Raw genomic sequence first — 26,053 nt, 5'->3', positions numbered from 1 at the left:
GGTGTTATGCTGAGTGAAATAAGTCAATCAGAGAAAGACATGTATCATATGACCTCACTGATATGAGGAATTCTTAATTTCAGGAAACAAACTGAGGGTTGCTGAGTGGTGGGGGGTGGGAGAGATGGGGTGGCTGGGTGATAGACATTGGGTAGGGTATGTGCTATGGTGAGCACTGTGAATTGTGCAAGACTGTTGAATCACAGATCTGTGCTTCTGAAACAAATAATGCAAGATATGTTAAGAAAAAAGAAAAAGAAGAAGATAGCAGGAGGGGAAGCATGAAGGGGAGTAAGTCGGAGGGGGAGACGAACCATGAGAGACGATGGACTCTGAAAAACAAACTGAGGATTCTAGAGGGGAGGGGGTTGGGGGATGGGTTAGCCTGGTGATGGGTATTAAGGAGGGCACGTTCTGCATGGAGCACTGGGTGTTATGCACAAACAATGAATCATGGAACACTACATCAAGAACTAATGATGTAATGTATGGTGATTAACATAATAAAAAAATAAAAAAAAAACAGTGGCACAGATTTCTCCTTTAAGGTTACAAATGAAAAAAAAAGTGCAAACCGTCTGTAATCTGTTGTTAAATAATTGGAAGCAGGTTTCAGAATAGTTTGTATAATATAATTGCCTTTTATAAGGGGGAAAAATGTTCTTGTGTGTACATGTTCTCAAAGGAAAAAATCTGGAAGGATTTATGCCCAAATGTTAATGACTGTGAAAATTGGTTTGATTTTTACTTTATTAAATATGGCTTTCTAATATGATGCAAAAATTTGCAGTATTTGTGTGTCCTTTAAGAATCAGGGAGGAAGGGGCGCCTGGGTGGCTCAGTCAGTTAAGCATCTACCTTTGGCTCAGGTCATTATCCTGGGGTCCTGGGATCGAGCCCCACATCAGGCTCCCTGCTCAGCAGAACATACCTATCACTCCCCCTGCTTGTGCTCTCTCTCTCTTTCCCTGTCAAATAAATAAATAAATAAATAAAATCTAAAAAAGAATCAGGGAAGAAGATAACTTGCTTCCATTAGAAAATGAAACAAAACAAAAAATTCATGTACACTTTATAGGCAAAATGAAATTTTGTTAATTGGGGCCATCTTCCAAGTATAAGATAATATATGTAGTTATTGCTTTTCATCTTTAAATTTTAAAAAGAGAGATTATTCTTTTTAATTTTTACCAAAGCCAGATATTGGATATTAATGGTTACCACGTGATCCACTGTTAATGATCAATGACTGATTAACTTCTAAATTCAATTTTTAATGTTTCCCTTTCTAACCCCCTTAAATCTAATTGGCAAATTGATCTCACACAGTTCCTAAGCTATGGTCAATATGGGAACCTAAGAAAACCTGTACAAGACATTTTTTTTCAGCCTATGTGCTCCAGGGCAACTTAACACAACAGAACAAAGGGGCCTTACCTTCCTCTTCCTCCACCCACCACAACATCCAGTCAACTGTAATAGATTCTGCATCCAAACTGCCGCTCAAATCCATCCCTGTCTCCCCATCCCACTGCCACTGCCCTCGTCCAGTTTGTCTCTCATGTCAACCATTAAAACAGCCCCTGAACATTTTCTGTGACTACTATACAGCTGCCTGAGCAAGTTTTGTAAACACAAATCTACCAGGTTGGCTACCCTGCGTAAACCTGACAATGGCTTCCCCTGGCTTTAGGACAAAGTTCAACTCCCCAGCAGCGTTTACAAGGCTCTTGTGATCTGGTCTCTCCCCTTATAACTTGGCCTCTCCCCATTAAAGCCACATCCAGCCATGTTCAGCTTCAGTGCCTTGAATACACAGTGCTCCCATTTGGGGGAAGCATTCTTCCTTCCATCTTCTGGCCAGCTTCTTCTCACCTTTCAAGTCCCAGCTTCAAGGCTCTGGAAAGCCTACCCTCATTCTCTGGATTGGATAGCTGCCTGTGTTATTTATTTGGTGCTGTCTCTTTCCCCCTTTGTAACATACATGACTTACTTAATTTCCATCTTCCTCTCTTAAATCTGATCACCATAAGGAGAGGAATGGTGTCTCTCTCGTTGATCACAGCATCTCCAGTCGCCAGTAAAATGGCTGGCACATTGCAGATATATATAAATAAATATGTACGAAATTGAAATTAATTCACTTAGCTCCTTTATTAACATTTTCTTTTTTTCCTTTCTTTACTCCTGTTGGGTTATAGTTGCCAACACTGCCTAGCCCCTCTGGTAACAAGCAGAAGAAAAGAGCTAGCTAATTCCTGCATTAGAATTGGGGGGGGGCAGTGGGCATGTGTATATATCTAATAGTAGAGAGATAATAAAGTTCAGACAGGCTGAGGTTCCCTTTTATAGTTTTAAAGTCAACTACTTCATCTAAGAATCATGGGCTTGCATTAGGATTGAATATTAATAAAAGGCTGTGGGATTATAATGGCACAGACAAAAAATAAAATAAAATAAAAACACATCATTTGTTCCAATCAAGATTGATATCTTAAAATTAAGTAGAGGGCGCCTGGGTGGCTCAGTTGTTAAGCGTCTGCCTTCGGCTCAGGTCATGATCCCAGAGTCCTGGGATCAAGCCCCGCATTGGGCTTTCTGCTCAGTGGGAAGCCTGCTTCTCCCTCTCCCACTCCCCCTGCTTGTGTTCCCTCTCTCGCTGTGCCTCTCTCTGTCAAATAAATAAATAAAATCTAAAAAAAAAAAGTCAAGTAGAATAGTGATTCATTTTTAAAGAGTCAACCATTTACATTTCATGGAAAAGATTTTTAAAAGCACAGAATTAAAATATATCTCCCACCTCCAAGGCAGATAATAAAACCTTAAAGTTCAGAATCTTTCCATGTGTGGCTCATAAGGGATGAGCCATCCCCATGGTGCCAGTTCTTAGTGTGAAAAGAGCACCTGTAGGCAGTTTTCTCTCTTTCTCTAAAAAGACAATTATTTAGACAATCTATAAAGGACAGAGTTTTCACTGACTTCCCTGTCTCTTGCTGCTGTCTGCAAAATCCTATCAGAAGCACCGTCTCCAATCAAAACTAGCAGGTTGAACTTACCCTCGGCTGCAGATGATTTCTAGGGCTTCCAGATTCCCATGGTAGGCTGCCAGGAGTGTGGGAGTCATGCCATCTTCATCAGCAAGATTCAGATCTCTCTTGGTAGCCTCTTTCAAAAGTTCCAGGTAGCTATCACTAGCAGCTTGGTGGTAGCGAGTAGACATTTTTTCTGCTCACCAAAGTCTGGCCAGGTATCACTCTCCAGGCAGAGCAGGTTGTCAGTGCAGCAGCCTTCCTACAAAGCTGGTTAATCAGTGACAAGAAAGAGTGTCACCCCAGGACAAAGCTCATTCCAGCCTCCCTCCATGGAAGTCAGCCAGAAAGGTTCATGGCACTGAACTTGGACCTTTCGTTTCTGGCATGGCCATGACATTGAGTATTAAGGACTCCTGTGTTCATCTTGAGTGTTGTAAGGCACATTTAATTTCTTTATATCCGTTAGCAATGTAATACTGGTCATCTAGGCACAGAATGTACTAGTCTAGTTCACGGGGGAGGTCTATTGTTTAAAACTGTTTTATTGAGGTATAATTTTTATACTATGAAATTCACCCATTTTAAGTGTTTAATTCAATGATTGTTAGCAAATTTACAGAGTGGTGCAAGTATCATCATAATCCAATTTTAGAACATATCTATCACTCTCAAAATATCCCTCACACTCATTTGTAGTCGATCCCCAGTCCCGTTCCCAACCCCAAGAAATCATTAATCTGTGTCCTATCTCTATAGATTTGCTTTATATGGGCATTTCATATAAATGGAATCATAAAATATATAGTCTTTGTGTCTAGGGTTTTTTTTTAGCTTCATATAATTTTTTGAGATTCATTCATTTTTTAGTATGTAACAATACTTCCTTTTTATTGCTGAATAATATTCCATTATACCAATATACCAAATTTTCATTATTCATCCAGTAGCTGATGGACATTTAGATTGCTTCCTCTTTTTGGTTTTATGAATAATGCTGCTATGAGCATTCACACAAGTCTGTGTAGACATATATTTTTATGTCTCATTTTATGTCTCATGTTTATACCAAAGAGTGGAATGGCTGGGTCATGTGGCAATTTATATTTAACTTTTTCAGAAATTGCCAAACTGTTTTTCAATGTGACCATACTGTTTTACATTCCCACCAGCAATGGATGGTGAGGATTCTTCCATATCCTTGCAGCTTCTATTGTCTTTTTGTTTATGGCTATCCTTAGTGGGTGTGAAGTGGTATCATTCTGGTTTTAATTTACATTTCCTAATGAATAATGATGTTGAGCACATCTTCATGTGTTTACTAGCCATTCTTACATCTTATATTTAAATTCTTTGCCCATTTTTCTCTTTGGGATATTACCTTATTAATGAGTTATAAAAGTTCTTTATAGATTTTGGACAAAAATCCTTTATTAGATTTATTTTGAACTGAATGAAAATGAGAACACAACATCTCAAAATTTATAGGATACAGTTAAAACAGAGCTTGGGGAAGAAATGAGCAGTTTTTATACCTGATTCAGAAAAGGAGAAATAAATCAGTAATTTAAGCTTCCACCCTAAGGAAAGGAGGAAACAATAGAAAAATTAGTGTAAATAAAGAGCACAATATGAGACCAAAAACATGGTCCAAATCTATCTGTAATAAAAATAAATGTAAGTGGATCAAATTCATCAGTCAGAAGACCCAGACATATCTTATTTACAGTAGACACAGCTAAAATATAAAATTGCAGAAAAACTGAAAGCAAAAAATGGAAAAGTTTTATCAAGAAAATGCTGACGAGGGCACCTGGGTAGCTCAGCTGGTTAAGCGTCCAACTCTTGATTTCCTCTCAGGTCATGATTTCAGGATGGTGAGATCGAGCCCTGCTTTGGGTTCTGCACCTGTCAGGGAGTCTGCTTGAAATTCTCTCTTTCCCTCTCCCTCTGCCCCTACCCCCCACACACATGCATGTGCACTCTCTCTCTTGTTCTCAATAAATAAATACAATCTCTTTAAAAAAGGAAAATGCTGACAAAAATGGTATAGCTATATTTACATCAGACAAAATATAGTTTAAGCCAAAAAAATTGCTAGGGATAAAGATAGATAATATGTAATGATAAAAGGAACAATTCATCAAGAAAATATGATAGTCCTAAACTTGTATGTACATAATAACATAGCCCCCAAATAGAAAAAACAAAAATTAATAGAATTGGAAGAGAAAGAACAAATCCACAATCACAGTAGGAGGTTTTAATACACTCTCTAAATGTTATATATCAATCAGACTAAAGATCAGTAAAAATACAAAAGATCTGAACACAATGAAAAAGCTTGACTTAACAATCCTATGCAGAACTCTATACTCAATAGAAAATACATGTTCTTTTCAAGCACACAGAAAATATTTATAAAAACTGCCCACCTAATAGAACAAGTGCAGGCCTCAATAAATATCAGATGATAGGTTTCAACGTAGACCCTGTCCTCTGAAGACACAACAACAAAATTAGAACCCATCAACCTACATAGCCGATGAACTATTTATATATTCTCTTGTGGTATATATTTTACATAGTTTTTACCATCCAATACATACCATTTTGCATTGTCTTTTCCTCTCTTTAATCCACCATAAGTTATTTCCCATATTGTTACAAAGTCTTTTTTAAAAAGATTTTATTTATTTGGGGCGCCTGGGTGGCTCAGTTGTTAAGCATCTGCCTTCGACTCAGGTCGTGGTCCCAGGGTCCTGGGATCGAGCCCCACATCAGGCTTCCTGCTCCAAGGGAAGCCTGCTTCTCCCTCTCCCACTCCTCCCTGCTTGTGTTCCCTCTCTTGCTGTGTCTCTCTCTGTCAAATAAATAAATAAAATCTTTTTTTAAAAATATTTTATTTATTTATTTATTTGACAGAGAGAGAGAGAACAAGCAGGGGGAGCAGCAGAGGGAGAGGGAGAACAGGCTCCCTGCCCAGCAGGGAGCCCGATGCAGAGCTCGATCCCAGGATACTGGGATCGTGACCTGAGCTGAAGGCAGGCTCATGACTGAGCCACTCAGGCACCCACAAAAATCTTTAATATGTTTGGATAATAGTCCATGTAACTGAAGTGAGGAAGACCTATTTTCAAAGTCTGTAACGTTTATTCTTCTTATCTCTTTTTGTCTAAGCCTTTATTCCAAGATAAAGTATCTGTTCACTTTGAGAAAGTACAACGCTTTCATCTGCAAGCCCCTCACAATAATTAGCTCCAAGGGTCAATGTTTGTTCCTTTTTGTGGTTTCTATGAGAACACCAGTAGAAGCTGTATAAGCAACGTGGAGGGCAGCAGCATTATTTATTTGAAAAGGGGGAAAATATTTTTTTTTTTTTAGCCCAGGGAGAGTGAAATATTCAAACATGATTGTGGATACTTTGAGAACAAGGTAATGTTCCTCAACTAATTTTTGCATGAGCCACTTTAAACATAACTGCATTCATTAATGCACTCTAAAATAGAAAATCATATGTAACCTGAGAGAGGGCTTCTCAAAGATGGATTATTTGTAGTAGAATGCTAAGTGCCATTAAACAAGGAGTCCATTACGAGATGAAGATGATGATGATGATAACAATGGTGGGAAGAAGGAGAATAAGGATGAGAATGGAAGCAAAGATAAAGGAGGACAGAGCAATTATAGACAAGAAGAAGAAGAGTTGAAAATGGAGGAGAAGGAAGAGTTTCTCAACTCCAGTAGTACTCATGACTTGGACTTAAACTCTTCTGTGAAATGGTAAGACATCTGAGCTTTTTTTTTTTTTTATGGTAAATCTCCTGGCACACTTTGGCATTTCCTTGGAAAAACTTCTTCTTCAAAACAACGGGTTGGCAGGAGGGGAAGAAGGAAGGGGGCGGAAATCGGAGGGGGAGACGAACCACGAGAGACGATGGACTCTGAAAAACAAACCGAGGGTTCTAGAGGGGAGGGGGTCGGGGGATGGTTTAGCCTGGGGATGGGTATTAAAGAGGGCACATTCTGCATGGAGCACTGGGTGGTATGAACAAACAATGAATCATGGAACACTACATCAGAAACTAATGATGTGATGTATGGTGATTAACATAACATAATAAAAAAAGAAAAAAAAAAGAATGGGTTGGGAAGGGGAGGTAAAGCAGAAATAAATCCCAAACTTTAAGAGCCTCCTTAACCCATTCCCTCAAGATGAGGTTGACAAAAGAGGGTTGGACCTAGAAGATCTGAAGTCCATATGATCTAGAAGAACTTACAGCATCTACTTGAATCTCTATTTCTTTGTGGATAAAATCGGGGAATATTGCTCATGATCATATCATCATCTAAGCTTATAATAGTAAAGGTGAAATGAGCTAAAATTCCTTACAAACTCTAAAGTATGGTTTTACAAATGGAAAGAAGCCATGTGATTGTGGCTAAGGGAGCAGAGAGAGAGAGAAGTAAAGCTTAGTAATTTTTATTTTCTACTGTACTTCTCAAAGTACGAAGGAAACAAAATTGGTAGAAGATGGTGAGGGCAGAGACTAATGAAAATAAGACAGATTTGCATATAATTTAGACACTAACTGCTCATGAGAGGTCTGGAGAATTGTGGGGCAACTGTGGCTTGAGTTTATGTTTTGATAGTAATTGGCCTGTGGAAATAAGTAGGTGAGTCTGTTCCAACAGTATGCTGCTGGGCTCTCTGAAGGTCAGAGAAGAATATCTGCCCTACACACTGGTGGAGAGACTTAAGGGTCAGACTTAAATGTCCATGACCTTCTCCTCAATTGTTCTATTACCAAGCAAGTCAAGGCCCTCATCAACTTTCTCTAACCAAACCTGCCCTTCCCCCACCTGCCTATACTCCTGCCGTATTAGTATAACTTTAGAGAAACATCCAGCTAGGGACTTCTATGTCCCTCTGGCTGCCACTTAGGTTCAAAGGGAGTAGGCTTGCTTTCCTCCTTTGTTTTCTTAAAAACTCACTTATTATCTGACATTTCAAGCATTTAACTATTTCACTTTTGAGAGGCCCGTAGACCCAAACACTTCATTTTGCCAATGACCCACAGAAAACAGGGATAATTGGGCCCCGAGGGAAAGCACTTGGAGAGTCTCTCACTAATGGATCTCCTCCTCCATGCAAAGCAAAGGCATTGTCCACTCTTCATTGTTGTGTTTATAATTTTACAGCCTCTCCTGCCACCGCCCAGCTACCTGACAGCTGAGTATTATAAACAGTTGTCCTATCTACCCTGGAGTCCAATCCTGGCTGAGAGGAAGTAGCCCTTGAATGGAGAATTTACCTAGGATTCTGACTTATGTATAAAACAGAGTCCTGTGTGTTCCTTTGCCCAGGGAGAGAGATGGAAGGAACAAATATTAGTGGTAGTTGGTACCTCCAGTCTACCCCAAGGAAAACCAATGCCAGCAAAGTGGAAACCAACTTCTCCTTTGTTCTGAAAAACCATTCACTGCTAATTGGGAAAGAAATTCAATGGCTTGTGCAATCCAGAAACACATATTTTTATTAATGAGATTGTCCCCTAAACCTCAAGAGATCTGGTTTTCACAAAAGCAGCCTGTATTTGTTCTCCAAAGCTATTCATGCCTAATTACAGAGGAAATTCACTTGTATGGTAGGGAAGCACATTTTCACCTAATAAGGAAAAAGAAAAGATCTAAGCAAAACGTTTGCTTTTAACAAGATTACTTCAGCTAATGAGCATCTTATTATGAATTTTAATGAAAATAAAAGCAATAACAGAAAGTGAAAAAAATTAAAAGGGATTACAAAAGTCCTGTTGTTACACAGAAAACTTAAAGGAATTAAGCAAGGTCATAAGAGGCATCATTAATACACGACTTTATGTTCTGAACTTGGGTTTGTGAGAAACCTACCTGTTGAGGTAAAGACATTTTCAAGTCCATTATCCAGAAAATGTCACTTACACATGTATTTTTTTCCTCTTCAGCACAGCAATAAAACTCTTCAACACATTTGATGTGGATTTTTCCTATTCAAAAGAGATTGAACAACCCTGCTTCTCATTTAAACACATACATCACTCTTAAAATACAGAGAAACTTTCTTTCCCACGTTCAAGGTCATTGGTGGTATTTTTCTTAGAAACATTGTTAAATACAAACATGAGGCGATCAAAGGAACCATTGTCTGCCCTTTTGTTTTTTTTTCTTCTCCAAATGAAAACATTTATGAAAATATTTAGGTGGGTAAGTCGACTATTGAAATTGTAATGTTCCTGAAGTATTGATTGGGCTTAATTTATTCACATAAGTTTCAAGCCATTCGAAGCCCTGTTTCTCTGCCAGAAAAACAGAGCTGTTATTGTACCATCTGGTTTGCATGAGGAATCTCTTGGCATCTCTTAACTGCACATTTTATAAATGCTAAATCCCAGATGGCATTACATTGTAACAGTGGAGAGTTTTATAAAGGTTTCCAAAAACAAATTCTTTAAAATGTGAATGCTGGATAGTCTAAGCAGGGCCCATGAATTTAAATTCTACACTCCAATCAACTGGCTCTGTTAGCTAGACAAATTTTCTTTCTCTTTTTGCCCTTTCCCCTCTCTATTAATTACTGGCTCTGTGAATTGAAGACGTCAATCAATAAAATCATATGACCTGAATACTTACCCAAAGCTTAAGTTCTTATAAAAATTGCAAGAACAATGATCACTGGAAAACCTGTGTCAGCTGCCATTTTGTTTCAAGATGGCAGAATTTACCACAAGGGAGGTATGTTATAGCACCCATTAGCAGATCATCAAATACCATCAAAACCATTCAACTCTCTCAAAGCTGATAGTTGGATGGGAAACCAGGCAAATGTGAACACCGTGCATTGTGTTGAAACAAAACTCTAATACAGTAGTGGTTAAGAACATAGATTCTTAGGTTAGAGACTGATGGACACTAAACCAGAAATTAGATTCCATCACTAATTTTGGCAGATTACTTCTGAGCTTCAATTTCCTCACCAGTAAAATGAAGAGAAAACTCCACAGAGTATTGCAAGTAATATTATTTACAGATTATTTACAGGGTTGTTGCAAGTAACTAGAGTTAGTAATTGTAAAATACTTCACATGGTGGTGTGGTGTGTAATCATTACTCAATGAATGTAAATTAGTAGTCATCCTACTGGAAATAGAAGAAGAGGTAGAGTAGAAGCAGTAGTAGGGGGAGCCTTCTTTAGGTCAATCATAGATGTATAATTACTGCATTTTCTTGAAACTTCTCTTTCCTCCGCATTTTTCTCTTCAGTAACATCAACAACTAGGACTTGGGTTTTTTGGTCCTATCCCTTACCATGGTACAGTAAAAAGAGTACATATTTTATAGTCACACAGAGTTGTATTTCAATCTGAGAATATGTATTTGTCTTCTAGTGGGCTACCACAACAAAGTGCCTCAAGCTGGGTGGCTGAGCCAACAGAATTTTTTTTCTTATAATTCTGGAAGTTAGAAATCTGAAATCAAAGTGTCAGCAGGGTTGGGTCCTTCTGAGGGCTGTGGGGGACTGTTCTGGGCAGCTCTCCTCACCTTGTAGATGGCTATCTCCTCCCTGTGTCTTCACATTGTCTTTCCTCGGTGTAGGCCTCTGTCCAAATTTCCTCTCCTTCTAAGGACACCTCATACTGCATTATGGCCCACCCTAATGATCTCAGTTTCAGTTAAATTAGAGGCTCTACCTCTAAATACAAAAAGAGCAAGGCTTTCCACCACATTCAGTTGGTCAAACCAGCCAGATTCAAGGGGGAATGAAGGGCACAGGGAAGAAGCTACCCTCAAGGGGCACCTGGGTGGCTCAGTCGTTAAGCGTCTGCCTTCAGCTCAGGTCATGATCCCAGGGTCCTGGGATCGAGCCCCGCATCGGGCTCCCTGCTCGGCGGGAAGCCTGCTTCTCCCTCTCCCAATCCCCCTGCTTGTGTTCCCTCTCGCTGTCTCTCTGTCAAATAAATAAATAAAATCTTTAAAAAATAAATAAAAATTAAAAATAAATAAAATAATAAAAATAAAAAAAAATAAGCTGACCTCAAAACATATTGTTAAGAGATGGGAGTAGAGGTAGAGGTGGAAGATTGTGACTTTTCCAACAGATCTCCACATCAGCTTCAGAATTTTAATATCAACTAAAAGGAATATGCTGCATTGCTAAGGAGATCTTTTCTCTATTTCTGTGGGAACAACTGCCCTAGCTACTACCTATGAAGTAATCTGTGTTTATACTTTTAGCAAATGGGTTTTTATTTAGAACTGAGCCTTTTCTGTCCTCCATTTCCCTAAGCGTCCCTATCTTTATATTTACAGGTCGATGAAGCTTCGTATGCCTTTGTCCCAGTTCTTTCTGAGCCCATGACTATCAGGAGGCTTATTCAACTTGGATCTGTCTAAAGAACCAGAGGGGAAAATGACATTAACACTGTATAGTTACACTGTTAAAGGAACTACCATATGATGTTCAAGAACATTCTCATTGACACAATCTAATTTATTTTCTCAAGTTAAATTCATATCTGACATTTGAAAGCTATTTTAAGCTGTATTAGCATAGTTGGTAGAAGTTTCTAGACTTCTTATTTATCTTACACTGCTAAATTCTAATTAATGCCATCTTGTTCTTCTAAAGCTAACTGAAACTGCAAGAGAAGCACGGAGTTTTAAAACACCCCCTCATACACACACACACACACACACACACAGAGACAGAAAGAGAAAGAGAAAATCATAACGAATTAGAAAGAGCTTGGGAATGGACATCAGGACCTAGTTTATCACTGGAGCTCTGCTGCTAACTTTCTAGATGATCTTGAGCAAGTTACCAAACCTCTTAGGCATCATTTCTTCATTTTACAATAGGGATATGGACTTTAGAAGCCTCATGAGCCAAATGCACTCACTTGGGTGTTAATCCCTTTATACTAGGAAGTGTGAACCCATGAGCCTTTGATCCTATGGCTTACACTGATCACTTAAATACAACTCAGATCTGTTACTGCTGTTATCACTTTATTTTAATTGTTATATTATCACCAAGACAATTCAATCAATACAGAAAAAAATAAGTCAGAAAAACAGGAGTTTCCCACCTCCTTATTCCTATGGATGATATAGTACATATATTTACAACCAGTAGTAGAAAGAGAGCACAAACCAATCACAACCGACAACAGTTGTAAATGGCGAGCATAGCCTGACTGGGCTGGACTGCCTGATTACCTGCACGGTCTCCTCCCCTGGGTAACATGGTTAGCTCTCTGGAAATGCCTTCCTGGATTTCCAATGCAAATACACGTTTATATACCCATGCACAGACACATAAATATACAGACATACACGTAGTTTTTTTCTTTTTTTTAAGTAAAATATGAAAACATACTAATTATACACCTCTAAAACTCCAATTTCATTGTGGACATCTTCAGTATCAGCATCCACAGATCCACCTGAATCCACAGATTCATTTCAGTATCTGAAGATATTCATAGTTTATCTAACCATCTTCTGATGATAACATTTAGGTTGTCTTCAATTAATATGTTTATATTGTAGAAAATAAGCTTGGAATTTAAGAATTGTAAACTGTTGCTTATAAGAACTGTTTTCAGAAGTAAGGAGGGCACCTGCCCAAATAAGACAACAACACTGCCTTGTTCTTATGCATAACAACCTAAAATTCAAGAAATGCCTGGTGATTAGCAAGCGGTAAGTCACCTCAAGGACCCTCTGGGAGAGACCCACTCAGAGAAAGGGAATACCTTGTAGTGATTAGCAAAGTGTGCTAATGAAATTAGTCTCTGGTGTGCTCACCACCTTCACCAGCGCCCACAGTGGTCCTCCTCTCCATGCCTCCTGCTCAGGGCTTTTGTGCTGCCCCTTAGTCTCACAGAACCCCAGTTTGGGGCTGAGACCAGAGCTGCCCTTTCTAAAGCAAGACCTAACACTCTAGAGAAAAAGCACAGTATGGGGGCCAGGGGGGGAAGAGAACTTGGGGGCGGGGCCTCAGAAGGTGGAGCAACACATCAGCCTATTGCCTCTCTCACCACCTTCTTACCAGGTCTCTCTGAATCTTCCCCCCACACTCCATGCTCTCCTGCCTTCCCATCACAGCCTTAACCCATCATGGTGGAATACCTTCACATCTGCAGAAAAGGTGTCACTTTTTGGAAACTGTACTTCAGAGGAAAGGAGTAACTAATGCTATCGTGCCTCTGCTCAGAATCTAAATCCTGTCACCATCTCTACTCCCAGAGACTTGTTTGTCCTGACTTTTGCTCCAGCTCCCCAATTCCATATAACATAATGGGTTAATTCCCACGAAGAAGTTAACTGCTAGCAACCACTCATTTTCTTGCCTCCCTCCCTCCAGGTATTTGCCAAATTTCCTTGATCTTAAGACTCACCTGTAGTGCTTGTTAAACAATACATCTACCCAGGACCCTCCCCTGGAGAGCCTGATTCCACAGCTTTTGGGTGAGACCCAGGAATTTGTGCTGTTAATGAGAGCCCCATGTGATGTTTTAATCAAGGAATTTGGGGAAATACTACTCTAACCTACAATTGTATTTCAGACACCTATAACAGGGAGTGGAAATTACTCCTAAGGTTACACCACAAAGACAACACATAAATCAATAATTGCAAATGTGACCCCATGACTTGCACAGAATTTGAACACTAATCACCTATTAATAGAACATGGGTATTAAGGAGGGCATGTACTGCATGGAGCACTGGGTGTTATATGAAAACAATGAATCATGGATCACTACATCAAAAACTAATGATGTATTGTATGGTTACTAACATAATATAATAAAATAAAATTTAAAAAAACATGGGTTGCAGACATCTAGGTGTCTCAAATTGCAGTGAGAGATGCTGAAAAGATATGTTGATTGGGCTTAGAAAATCTGAGTTCTCAACATGGCTCTGACAGTCAGTTGTCAACAGGCTGGGGTAAGTTGCTTTGCCTCAGTTTCCCCATGTGTAAACTCCCAACTGGTACACAATATGACATTCTTATTTAAATCACTATGCTCTTTGACCCAGAATTTCTACCTCCAGGAATTCATCCCAAGGGTTAAGCAGGGAAATATACAAGCATGTCCATCATATTATGGTTTATGATGATGAAAAATTGGAAACTTTTGTAATGTCTATCATTAGGAACAGTTAAATACTGATTTATCTAGACATTGAACATGATGCAACCTTAAAAATGGTAATGGAGATCTTTATGTTTGATATAGAAAATGTCCATGACATGTAAAATAGTAAAAGCAGGTTATGAAACAGAACTTAAACTTTGATCCCACATTGTTGGTTTTAAGTGTGTGTGGTGTTTGTATAAAAAGTCCATAAAGTTACATATCTAAATATTAGCAGTGGCAAGATTACAGGTGACTTTTTCCTTTTCTCTATATCCTTCTATAATTGTCTAAATTTTTTGCAGTATGCTTAAAATTTATACTTGGGGGAAATAATATATCATCTATTTTCTGTAAAGGTACTGCATGCACGTTGCCAGAGTAATGTCCACCATAGCCAGAAGGCTAGGGGTTACATAAAGGAAAGGTGATATGAACAAGAGATATTCTTTCCTCAATAAAACCCACCGTCTTCTTTCTCTCTACATTGGAGTTGTAAATACTTTGCCCAGAGAAACTAATTTTGCCCAGTGTTATGGAGAAAAACACCAATTCATTCACCTGGAGCCAATTTCAGGGAACTCTGGTTTCATGGCAGGTCCGCGGAGCACCTGGTAGAATAACCGAAACCCAAGTGTCAGAAAAGGCAGAACTATGCTTCCTTCAGGCCTTCCAGAAAGCCTCACCTGTCCCAAATCCCTCCCTCTCAGCTGGGAGGGCTGGAGAAGACTCAGGTGTCTCCAATGGGAGAGGGCAGGGTCACATCCTGTTTTCTGCTATAAAAAAAAAAAAGCACAGAGGAGCCCACCCACCTACCTGGTTGATTTGGTGATATATTTGGCCATGGCGTGCAGACAGAAAGGAGATGGTGGGAGTCCCTCAAGCTGGTTTAGTGCAGATTGGAGGTGAGTAATCCTGGCAGCAGAGGGAGGGGACACAATGGCTTTATCTGCTGAAATTCATTCCTCCTTAACTCTCTCCAAATCTCCTTTTAGCACCTACAGGTCACTTTCTTTATTCTTCATCCTTATGACTTCAGTGAACTCAGTAGGTGTTATTCAACTGGGGAATCCTGCCTTCCCAGGTATGCCTGTTGGGGGAGGGGAAATGCCTTTAGCATCTCTAAAACAGGTTGCAACTAGATAGCCAGGAAACCTAAACGTGGCTCAGATAATCTCCACTCACCCCCTTTCTTACCTTGACCAAGTCAATAAATTTTTCCATTGCTTACCTAGGGCTCGCTATACTAGCTAAACAAAAGATCTTGCAAAACACCTGTACTACTTTTTACTCCCTCATTGCTCAAGCTGTATGGTATCCAAAGAACAGCAAAACACAATGCTAAGCGCCCATCTTCAGGAGCAATCATTTTCAAATACGAACTCCTGCTTAAGGAAAGCATCAGCATAACAGACAAAATTGGAGCTGTTCCACTTATAAGAGCTTTTCAAACTTTCACCTGAGCGGGAGGATGTAGAGTAGCAGATTATAGGTAGAATTTAGCCTTTAAAAAGGGTCCTTTGGCTTATGTGGGGCATTTTATTTGAGGTTTAAGTAATCTCTACACTCAACGCGGGGCTCGAACTCATGACCCTAAGATCAAGAGTCTCTCATGCTCTTCCGACTGAGCCAGCCAGGTGCTCCACTTAGGACATTTTTTTTAAACTTCAAGTTGAAAAGTCTTTAGACAGAACATTTGTTCTCCAATTCTTCACAGACCTACCATCCCCACCTCCATCAGCTTCACTGTCAAGGTTCTAGCCTGGTCCCTGTATGCATGGTTAAACCTAGACTAGAACTTCAGAAAGCCCCAGGCATTTAACTGGGGCCTTTCTTACAGCTTCTTGCACAATAGTTATATCTTTTTCCACCAATCTGTGAGCTCCTTGAGGGTGGGGGTCAAGCTTTGCCTCTCTCAAATGGTATCCTTCCTTGATGCCTATTGGAGAAGAGGTGCCTCCATACACTTCTGTAGGAATCCTGCCTCCTGCAGCTCAGAGATACCCTAAATGCTTCCTTTGCTCTTCAGGTACTGTCATTTGCTATGAAAATAGAATGGAAGTGGAATTTCCAAGGAATCTGGGCACCAAAAAATGGCATGCATCTGTGGTGGGTAGGTAATGTGTATATTCTTACCTTAGTCTTAGTAGAAAGCCCTTGGCTCAAGGCTAGCCCCATTTTTCAGGTGAACAGAATACATAGTTGGGAGCAACTCGCATCCAATTCCCATGATACCCTAGGGGTCCCTGATTTGCATGATGTCACCAAGAGTGGAAGACCTTGTCTTTCCTTAGAAACTTGTTTTATCTCAGAATCCCCTGGGAAATTTTTAGTTGCAAATCACAGCATCTCTCAAAGCTTGGGTTTTATCACCCACATGGGACAATAAAAAGGGAAGTGATTTAAAGTAGCTTAGAAATGGATTGGCAGTCTTGGCTATGTAGCTTTGGTTTACTTTGTCACTGAAATGTACTTTTTGGCCCTTTGCTCTGGCTTCTGTAGATCCCTTTAGTTTTGAATTGTTGAACTGCACTTCTATCCTGGACCCAGAAAAACTCACCCTGAAGGCCCCATTTGAGACCTGTGCCAGGAAAGTAGTAAGTAATCGCTTTGAGGAGTGATTTGGGAGGTAGTATCCTAGTAGTTACTACTAGTAACCCTACTAGCTAGGGATATAGGCTTGAGGGTAGAGCATTTATTCTCAACCAGGGGTGGTCAATGTGCCTGGTGGTGGTAGTTGGTTGTTTTTTGTTTTTTTTCTTTTTGTTTTGTTTTTGCTTTCTGTTTTGTCTGCCTAGGGGATATTTGGCAATGTTTGGAGACCTTTTAAAGACCTTTTTGGTCTGCCACAGCTGGAGTGGGGGGCTGTCTATACAAGCTGAAGCTGCTGCTAAATAGCCTACATTGTAAAGGGTGGCCCCCTTTAAATGCCAATAATGCTGAGGTTGAGAAACCCTGAAGTTGGGGCCTTGGTGTGAGTCCTGGCCTTACCACTATCTAGTTGAGATCTCTAGCAAGAGAGCTAACCTTTCTAAGCCTTTGCTTGTTCGTTGGAAAAGGGGGATTATCGTACCCTCTCCAAAGGGTATCTAAAGATGAATGATAAGATGCAGATGAAGAACTTGTCACAGCAACAAGACACAACAAATGCTCAAAATGAGCTATTTTGATCTGTAACCTCCATGGGAAATGGAAGGCTATTTTGGTGCTGGCAAACAGAACTGCTATGCTATAAAAACAGGTGTGGGAAGGCAAGCAGCAGCTGAGCAATAGGGTTTTCTCTATTGCCAAGCAATGGTACTGCCTAATCAGGGTTATTGGGAGCAGTAAAAAGAAACCCACCAAGCAGTTCTCAAGCTTGTAGTGCACAAAGAATCACTTGGGGAATTTGGAAGGTATAGACTTAGTTTATTTAGCTCATGACTTAGGTCTGAGGTACATGGTAGAAATCTGTTTAACTGGCCACTTAATCTAATTCCATGGTGCAGATCTTTGGTAATTTTTTCCTTTCTCGAATAGCCCTTACCAACTTTTAGAGAGCTTAGAGTTGCTTTCCTGTAGAACAGTGGTCTGCAAACTAAAACCTGTGGATGGCCACATGTAGCCCATGGTATGCACATGTGCATGTGTGTAATGGTCCTTGAGCTAAGAATGGTTAGGTTTTAAAGGACTTAAAATAAATATATGCTAGAAATAATATGTGGCCTAAAAAAGCCTAAGATATTAATATTTTAGAGAAAGGGTGGCTGTCCCTTGAAACTATAAGTTCCCTAAACCAGGGGAAATACCAAAGTTGGCTCTGCCCAGCACCCAGAACAATGGCTGCTACATAGGTACTCAATACATGTTTGAATGACTTGGGTAGAGGCCCCAAATTAGCTAGAACCATGATATTCAGACAAAGGTAAATGGCAAGAAGAACTCAAATAGAACTCCATTCCCTGAAGCTCAAGGAGCTATTTGCTGCCAAGACAGGAGTATTCCTGGGATATCTAAAAGGGTTAGCTCTAGAATCTGTTGATAGAGGAATGAGGTACCTTCCAGAGCCTGTGGTACTGGTAACCTCAAGAATTTTGCCACTCAGCTGGGTCCAATGGTATTATGGAATTGCCTTTCCCCGCAGAGGTCCCAGCACTTAACTCTTCTTACCATGCCATTTACACAGTTTGGCCAGCACCAGGTGACCATCAGTCTCACAGACAACAGTACTGCTTCAAGACATATGGCTTTCATATATCCGATCAGCTGTCCAGTTGTGCAAGCAGAAGAAACCCATGAGCATGCAGGATCCACTATCTGCACAAAGGATTCCATGTCTGTGAGTGAAGCAGGCTGACCGCTTCTCATGGCTACTATAAGGGAAATGTGGTGGTCTACACAGAGCTGGGGTTAGGAACAGGATCAGGATTACAATCCTGTATTCACTACTAATTTGTTGAGTGGCTTTGGATTGATTTCTTAACCACACTGAGCCTTTGTTTCCAAGTCCAAAATAGGGGACAATAATATAGGTGGTATAACAATAAAAAAATTTTTAAAAAAATTAAAAAATATCTTATAGGTGGCACTGAGAATTTAGAGGGTATATACAGTGCTCAGCACACCATACCTAGCAGTAGAAAAGATTCCATTGGTAGCTGCAATCACATTAATAATCATTTGACAAACTGAATAGCTGTCATGCCCCAGGTTCTATGCCAGATGATAGCATATAGTAAAAACGCAAAACATTCCATTTACATATTCAGGAATTTTATAGTCTAACATAACTAATATTGATAATGGACAAAAAATATATTCATACTTTGTTATAACAATGATAGAACTGCATGGCTTGACCTAAATCTTGATTCCTATGGACAAAGGTAAAAAATGTGCATCTAAGAATCCATTGTCTTAACTTAAAACTGGAAGGGAGCTTAGATCTTCCAATTGCCTTACGGCATCAGAAGCTCAGAGATGAAATGATACCTGAGGGCACAGCTAGTTTTCTTGACTGGGCGTGTGCCTTTTCTTAGTATGTGCCACAACCAGGCCTCTTGGTGTAACTACACAGCAGTTCCTCTGGGCGTTTTGCACATAGTGTCAGGTAGCGTGATTTCAGAAACTTGCTCCTCCAATTCAAAGCCTCACATCATGGTTTCTTTTCTTCCAGTTTACCTTTAATGTTGTTCCTGGCATGGCTGATGAAAATGCGGTATGGAAGTAATTTTTAAATTACAGACCTAAGTAACCTTTAGTTTATAGTAAAGGTAACCTAACTTCAATCCTGACTTAAAATATTGAATATGGGATGTCTGGGTGGCTCAGTTGGTTAAGCGTCTGCCTTTGGCTCAGGTCATGATCCCAGAGTTCTGGGATTGAGTCCCGCATCGGGCTCCTTGCTCAGTGGGGAGCCGCCTCCTCCCTCTGCCTGCGGTTCCCCCTGCTTGTGTGTGTGTTCTCTCTCTCTGACAAAATATTAAAAATAAATAAAAAATAAAATATTAAAATGACAAATAGTCTTAGGGTTAAGGTGAGCACCAGCCCTCTAAATGAAACTTCTGTCTTTAGAAACCCAAGACTCTGAGATGGATCATGGAGGTTAGTGATGGTGTAAAAGTCCAAACTCTGACTTTTAAGGAGGCCATGACACAAGGATATAATTTCTTCTTTGATAAGAACAAGCTAAGCATCCAAATGTCATTCAATGCCACTGGAGTGACTCACTACGTGGTAGGTGTGAATCTTCTTGTACCACCACCCAAGCATAGACCAGTATTTCTAAGTCCAAGTGTCCTCTCAACCATGTCTTCAAATGAACTGAGAATACAATTGATTTCACAGGTATCTTAATGCCTGCCATGTGCTAAGCCCTGCACTGAGGACTAAAGATACAAGGGTGAACAAAACAGACCTGTTCTTCCCATAGATGTATAATCATTCTATAATGTGATAGAGGGTGGTATTAAGTCTTCTATGAATTAAGGTGTTCTGTTTTATCCTTTTCCTATAATATGGTTCTACTGTAGGAATTGGTGCTTTTGGGGCCAACAATCAAGACACGAAGTTAATGAGTTAATGAACAGGTCCTGGCACCTAAGCAAGCACTTACATGTCAGCCATTTTAACAAGAACAGTCCTGTTACACATTTGAGTATAAACTGCACGCAGAGTCCCGTAAACCTTTTCTGAGTGCTGTTACCATAAAATCAGCTTTTGCTCACATCTGCCTAGAAATCACCTACAGGTCCTACCATTAGACAACACTAACTTGACAGGTGTTCTAGTTTTAAAATCTTGTAATCATAACACCTGATGAACAGTACCTGGACAAAATGCTTAAATTCTACTCAGGCCAAAATAGTGCCCTATACTTGAGAATATGTTTGCCCTGATGATTCTTCTAGCTTTGGTTAGAAATTCAAGTAAACGGATGTCTTTAAAAATGTTTCTCCCTCCACCCCACCCTCAGCAAGGTAACAGTCACCTCTACACAGCACCTGTGAAATTGATACAAGAATCTCTTGGGCAGAAGCTCATCTTAACAACACAAATGCTTTGTTTGTCAGGTAAGGCCCTAGGAAAGGGCAATTCCAGTTGTGGGAGACACTGTTATGGGGACTAAAGCTGATCATAGGCATTGTGTCGGCCATTCCTTCTAGATCCCGTGACCTGTAATGCCACACATGTGACGCTCACCATACCAGAGTTTCCTGGGAAGCTAACATCTGTGAGCTTTGAAAACAGGAACTTTGCCGTAAGCCAGCTGCATGACCATGGGATCAAGAAGGAAGAATCCAAGGGCTTGAGATTGCACTTCAGCAAAACTCTTCTCAAAATGAAAGTATGTTCTTATCATGAACCACTGAGCTTTATGGAAGCCTGGCTTGAAGCACAGTCTTTAGGATACAGCTGATGACCATAAATTCTAACTGTCCATATAATGGATTCAAACTCGGAAAGGCCTCAGTTGATCACTTTGCCTAAGTGAATTATCAAGTAACTGAAAATCACTCTCAAACACCAAGCCTCTTTGAACCACTGCAATGAAAGTTTTCTTTTTTTTCCCCTCAGTTCATTGAACTGCTTTTTAAGTCGTTAATGATGACCCTCTTAACGCCCTATTAAAAATAGGACAGCTTGATCCAAACAAAAGCGTCCTCAACTGTTCTCACTGAGGCCATTCTTGACAGATGCAATTGCCAGGGACAGCAGAGAGTAATCTTACGTCGGGGTATGTGTGTTTTGCAATAACATCTGACAACATTTGTAGAGTCCTTTTTACTCAGACCTGGCTTGGCAGAGGACTCGGCTCTTTGCAATCGGATCTGTTAATTCAGGCTTTAGTGTCTAGTACAAAGAGCATGCTGAGCTGGGTATTTCAGGGCATGAGTTCAAAGCAATAAATTTTCTGCCTAGGAAGTCATCCTGATCTGGAGAAGTGATAGGCTCTCTTCTGGTTTAAAGGGAAACCCGATTAATTCTGGAGTGTGCCCTACAGGTATACAGTGTATAGCCTGCCTCACTGTGGGCTATTCTGGGCCCCCAGGGCTGTGGCTGCTAATCAAAATTCTTGTCTCATTTCAGTCCTCTGAAAAATGCCTACCCAATCAGTTCTACTTAGCTTCACTCAAGCTGACCTTTGCCTTTAAAGTGGAGACTGTGTCCATGGTGGTTTATCCCGAGTGTGTCTGTGAGTCACCGGTTTCTATAGGTAAGAAACATTTTGTCCCTTAGCTCTTGTGTATATGGGAAAACAGTTTCAGACACTGTATTGCTTATACTCTGAGGAAATTGATCAGATCAGAAATCTCAGTGTAGCTGCTATAACAGAGCCTGAAGAAAACACCTTCAAAATATACATACGGGTAGATCTCGCTGTAACGGATCCATGTTTAAGTAGCCTGGATATGTTCTGCATTAGGAGCCTGAGCCCACCACCTAAATAAGATTGATTCCAACCTGTAACTAGAAGGCCTACAAAAGTTTAAAAGACTGCCCCCAAATGCCTACAGATTCCTCAAGGACGTGGAGTAGGTATTTTTTGTTCAGTATTGGCTCTGCCCCTGTGCTTCTCTTACTTAACCTGTATCCAGTCAAGCCAATGGGAAAAACTAGCTCCTTCATCAACTGCCCTCCCACCCTGCATTCCCTTCCCCAAACCAATCAGGATTTGTGAGTCTTGTAAGAAGGGACATAATGACACAAGACATTACACTTGAAGCCATAATCTGACCCTCAACTCACTTTAGCCCCTCAAGGTTTTCTCTTCATCCACACTTGAAGGTTAGTAGATGACCATTAACATGGCAAACATGTTTCTTTAAATTCTTATCTAGTTATAGGTGACCTGTGCACCCAGGATGGGTTTATGGATGTCAAGGTCTACAGCCACCAAACAAAACCAGCTCTAAACTTGAATACCCTCAGGGTGGGAGACTCGTCCTGCCGACCTACCTTCAAGGTTCCATCTCAAGGGCTGACGCTGTTTCACATCCCCCTGAATGGATGCGGAACAAGATATAAGGTGAGTGCCAGCAGATTATGAGGTGTTAAGACTGGACTGTAAGATCACTGGTCACCCACTTCTAACCTTTCTCTAATTTTAAGTTCAAGGATGACAAAGTCATTTATGAAAATGAAATACATGCTCTCTGGGCGGATCTCCCTCCACGCACAATTTCCAGAGATAGTGAATTCAGGTGTGATGCAATTGCTACTTAAGCTCCACATTAAGTTAAAGCCATCTTCTAACCTAAAATTCATCTTACCACCTCACCCCTCCCCCCATTTGTTACAGAATGACTGTGAGGTGCCATTACAGCAGAGATGACCTGCTAATAAAGACCGATGTCCAAAGTCTTCCTCCTCCAATGGCCTCAGTGAGGCCAGGTCCACTTGCCTTGAGCCTGCAAACCTACCCAGGTGAGACCTCACAACCTAAGAAGTCCTGCTTAAAGACTTTCAGGGAAATCTTGCCTGGACTTTCTGATGCTGCCAGACTAATGGAGCACTAGTGATGCTTTAGCTCCTACTGCCACCATCAACAGCTTGAGTACTGAGGATGTTTCCATTCCATTTCAGATAAATCCTACCTTCGACCTTATGGGGACAGGGAGTACCCTGTGGTGAGATACCTCCGCCAACCAATTTACCTGGAACTAAGAGTCCTTAATAGGTCTGACCCCAACATCAAGCTGGTCTTAGATGATTGCTGGGCAACATCCACCATGGACCCAGACTCCCTCCCCCAGTGGAATATAATCACAGATGGGTAGGTATTCTCAACCCATAAGGTAGCTCAGCTAATCAAAAATTGTCAGTGAAGGGGCATCTGGCTGTCTTAGTCAGTAGAGCATGTGACTCCTGATCCTGGTTTTAAGTTCAAGCCCCATGTTGGGAGTAAGGATTATTTAAAACAACACAAAACAAAAAAACAAAAAAACAAAAAAACAAAACCAAAAAAACAAAACAACAAACTTTTAGAAACAAAATTGACATGAAGAGATAAAACCCTCTTGGGTTTCAAAGAGCACTCTGTAACAAAGGCCCTGATCTTTGTGTTCATTAGTAACCAGTCCCTAGTCCAATAGCATGATTCATGCTTTCCTCTTACCTTTGAATTTAAAAGAATCGGATCCTCCCCAAGGATGTCTGGCTCTAACACTCTTGATCTGGAGAGACTAGATCTCCAGTTCCTATTCTACCACATGCCCCGTGTGGTGCTATGTACTCCACATGCATTATTTGAACCTCACCACTCTGTGAAATATACTAGCCACCTCACTTCATGAAGAAACCCATGCTTGCTGCTTAAATAACTAGCCCAAAGTAATATTTAGTAAATGGTGGGATTTGAAAGCCTATCTGACTCTAGCCTGAAGACCATAATGCTATTAAGTTGTAACTACACACACTCATGAATTGGTATTTGTCCTGGGAGCTCTGCCTGCAGGCATCTGCACCTGGATGGAAACTGCACATTACCTTCCTTGAAGCTGTTGTAATCTGTTGCTAAGCTCTTGAACTCCAGGTACACGGCTGTGCCAGGATTATGTGTAGCCCCACCTTACATGCAATTTTCCTTACAGCTATCATCAACTGCCATCAAAGAGATAAAGTAGCAGGAGTTCTCTACCTTTGTCACTGACCTATACTAACTGCCTGGGACATACTAGGCACTCAGATGAGTAGGAAGAATTAAGCCAGTGAGAAGAACTACATACAACACTTGTAGCTCCTGATAGGTTTAGCTGGCAAACAAATAGGTACTTAAATTGTATCACTGTAGGCTAGAAAAATAGAACTGGCATGTATAACCCATGACTTGATATTGTTGGATAGGCCACGTCAGAAAGTATATTAAAGGCACAGATAGAAGGTAGAACAGTTTGAATGGTGTTAGAATATATGTGGATGAATTTGGGCAAGTGTTGAGTCAAACTTGGGGCAGGGGGGCCAGGGGGTGGGTTGGATAATGTGGCTGATGTTCTTCCTTGGTGTGTGCCTCCCAGCTGTGAATACAACCTGGACAATTACAGAACCACCTTCCATCCAGTTGGTTCCTCCGTGACATATCCTAATCACTATCAGAGGTTTGATGTGAAGACCTTTGCCTTTGTATCACAGGCCCAAGTGCTCTCTAGCCTGGTAAGCGATTAAGTCACCCGGGACAGGTTGAATGTTAGTGCATCGGTTCTACTTCACTCTTGTTCTATTTCCAGGTCTACTTCCACTGCAGTGCGTTAATCTGCAATCAACTCTCTCCTGATTCCCCTCTGTGTTCTGTGACTTGCCCTGTGTCATCCAGACAGCGGCGAGGTAAAAATTTCAAGTCCTTGTTACTGTGAGTCCTCAAAGCAAGCCTTATCCTTTCAGAATTGGAAGCTTTAAGAATGAGGGCTGTGGGGTACCTGGCTGGCTCAGTCAGTAGAGCCTATGACTCTTGATCTTGGACTGGTAGGTTTGAGCCCCATGTGTGGTGTAGAGTTCACATAAAATAAAGGAAAAAATTGAGGACTTCGTTAGGACTCTTCACGTATTCCAAGAAACCTTCTCAGCCCCGTCCACCCTGCCCATATGATAAGGCTGAGATGGCAAGTTCTTGATCAGACTTTGGGCAAGTTTGGTTTTGCACATGGACTGGAGCCTGATCTTTTGCAGAGATGACTCTGAAAAGTTACTGTTGTGGAGTCTAGGTGGACTGGGAACTTAGTCTTCTTGGGCTATTCTTGGAGAGTTTATCCTGTTTTTACAGGAAAGTATATGCCCTCTCCTGCAAAGGTGGGGAAAACCCACATAGAGCCGGGGACTCGGCGGAGATGTGCTCTAAGAAATCCATCGGCACACCTCTCTCTACTGGTCACTATTCCAGAGGTCAGACACTAACTCCATTTTCTGTCCCCAGCCACGGGCACCACTGAAGAGAAAATGATAGTAAGTCTCCCAGGACCCATCCTCCTGTTGTCAGATGGCTCTTCACTCAGAGGTATGGATTTAAAGCCTAGGGTACTTCCTGGACGCAAGTTCTTAGATTTATATTTAAATTTAACTATGCACAAATAATACATGCTTACAGTAATCCTAAGTAATAAAACAATGAGTCTGTCTTCCTAGCCATACCTTTAAGTCTCTTGTGTACTTGTCCAAAAATCCCCCTTTAAAAAAAAAATCTTTTAACACAAGTGGAATCCTCATATGTTCTACCTACTTGCTGTATGTTTTTTTAACTTGTTAGAACCACTTAATCTGTATGGAGAACTACCTCACTGCTAATAGCTATATCAGATTCCATCTACATGGCTCTATCTTAGCCACAGTCCTCATTCTTGGGTATCTAGTTTACTTCCAGTTTTG

At 40.6% G+C, this 26,053-nt stretch overlaps 2 protein-coding genes across 2 annotated transcripts in view; one reads left to right on the top strand and one right to left on the bottom strand.

Annotated features, from left to right (window-relative positions):
* The window catches only part of ANKS4B (ankyrin repeat and sterile alpha motif domain containing 4B), a 15,974-nt gene extending 10,256 nt beyond the window's left edge, over positions 1 to 5,718 (bottom strand). The window contains exons 1-3 of the mRNA XM_025855433.2: positions 5,465 to 5,718; positions 4,565 to 4,609; positions 3,057 to 3,299 (exon numbers count right to left, since the gene is read on the bottom strand). Of these exons, the coding sequence (XP_025711218.1) occupies positions 3,057 to 3,220 (164 nt within the window). The 5' untranslated portion in view covers positions 3,221 to 3,299; positions 4,565 to 4,609; positions 5,465 to 5,718. The remainder of the gene's footprint in view (positions 1 to 3,056; positions 3,300 to 4,564; positions 4,610 to 5,464) is intronic.
* Positions 1 to 25,112, top strand: part of ZP2 (zona pellucida glycoprotein 2) — a 30,647-nt gene extending 5,535 nt beyond the window's left edge. The window contains exons 2-18 of the mRNA XM_025855432.2: positions 11,376 to 12,770; positions 14,814 to 15,120; positions 15,211 to 15,299; positions 16,245 to 16,328; positions 16,718 to 16,812; positions 18,381 to 18,533; positions 19,371 to 19,412; positions 19,769 to 19,930; positions 20,670 to 20,766; positions 20,860 to 21,041; positions 21,785 to 21,911; positions 22,537 to 22,724; positions 22,808 to 22,899; positions 22,998 to 23,122; positions 23,282 to 23,471; positions 24,712 to 24,847; positions 24,922 to 25,112. Coding sequence (XP_025711217.2) covers positions 14,870 to 15,120; positions 15,211 to 15,299; positions 16,245 to 16,328; positions 16,718 to 16,812; positions 18,381 to 18,533; positions 19,371 to 19,412; positions 19,769 to 19,930; positions 20,670 to 20,766; positions 20,860 to 21,041; positions 21,785 to 21,911; positions 22,537 to 22,724; positions 22,808 to 22,899; positions 22,998 to 23,122; positions 23,282 to 23,471; positions 24,712 to 24,847; positions 24,922 to 25,047 — 2,139 coding nt within the window. The 5' untranslated portion in view covers positions 11,376 to 12,770; positions 14,814 to 14,869 and the 3' untranslated portion in view covers positions 25,048 to 25,112. The remainder of the gene's footprint in view (positions 1 to 11,375; positions 12,771 to 14,813; positions 15,121 to 15,210; positions 15,300 to 16,244; positions 16,329 to 16,717; positions 16,813 to 18,380; positions 18,534 to 19,370; positions 19,413 to 19,768; positions 19,931 to 20,669; positions 20,767 to 20,859; positions 21,042 to 21,784; positions 21,912 to 22,536; positions 22,725 to 22,807; positions 22,900 to 22,997; positions 23,123 to 23,281; positions 23,472 to 24,711; positions 24,848 to 24,921) is intronic.
* Positions 25,113 to 26,053: the final 941 nt, after the last annotated feature.

This window comes from Callorhinus ursinus, unplaced genomic scaffold (genome assembly GCF_003265705.2).
Source record: "Callorhinus ursinus isolate GAN/ISIS: 27379988/994484 unplaced genomic scaffold, GSC_fseal_2.0 scaffold85, whole genome shotgun sequence".
In the NCBI taxonomy this organism is placed as follows: Eukaryota; Metazoa; Chordata; class Mammalia; order Carnivora; family Otariidae; genus Callorhinus; species Callorhinus ursinus.
Note: the sequence above shows the minus strand (reverse complement) of the source record. Positions and strands in the feature narration are given on the sequence as shown.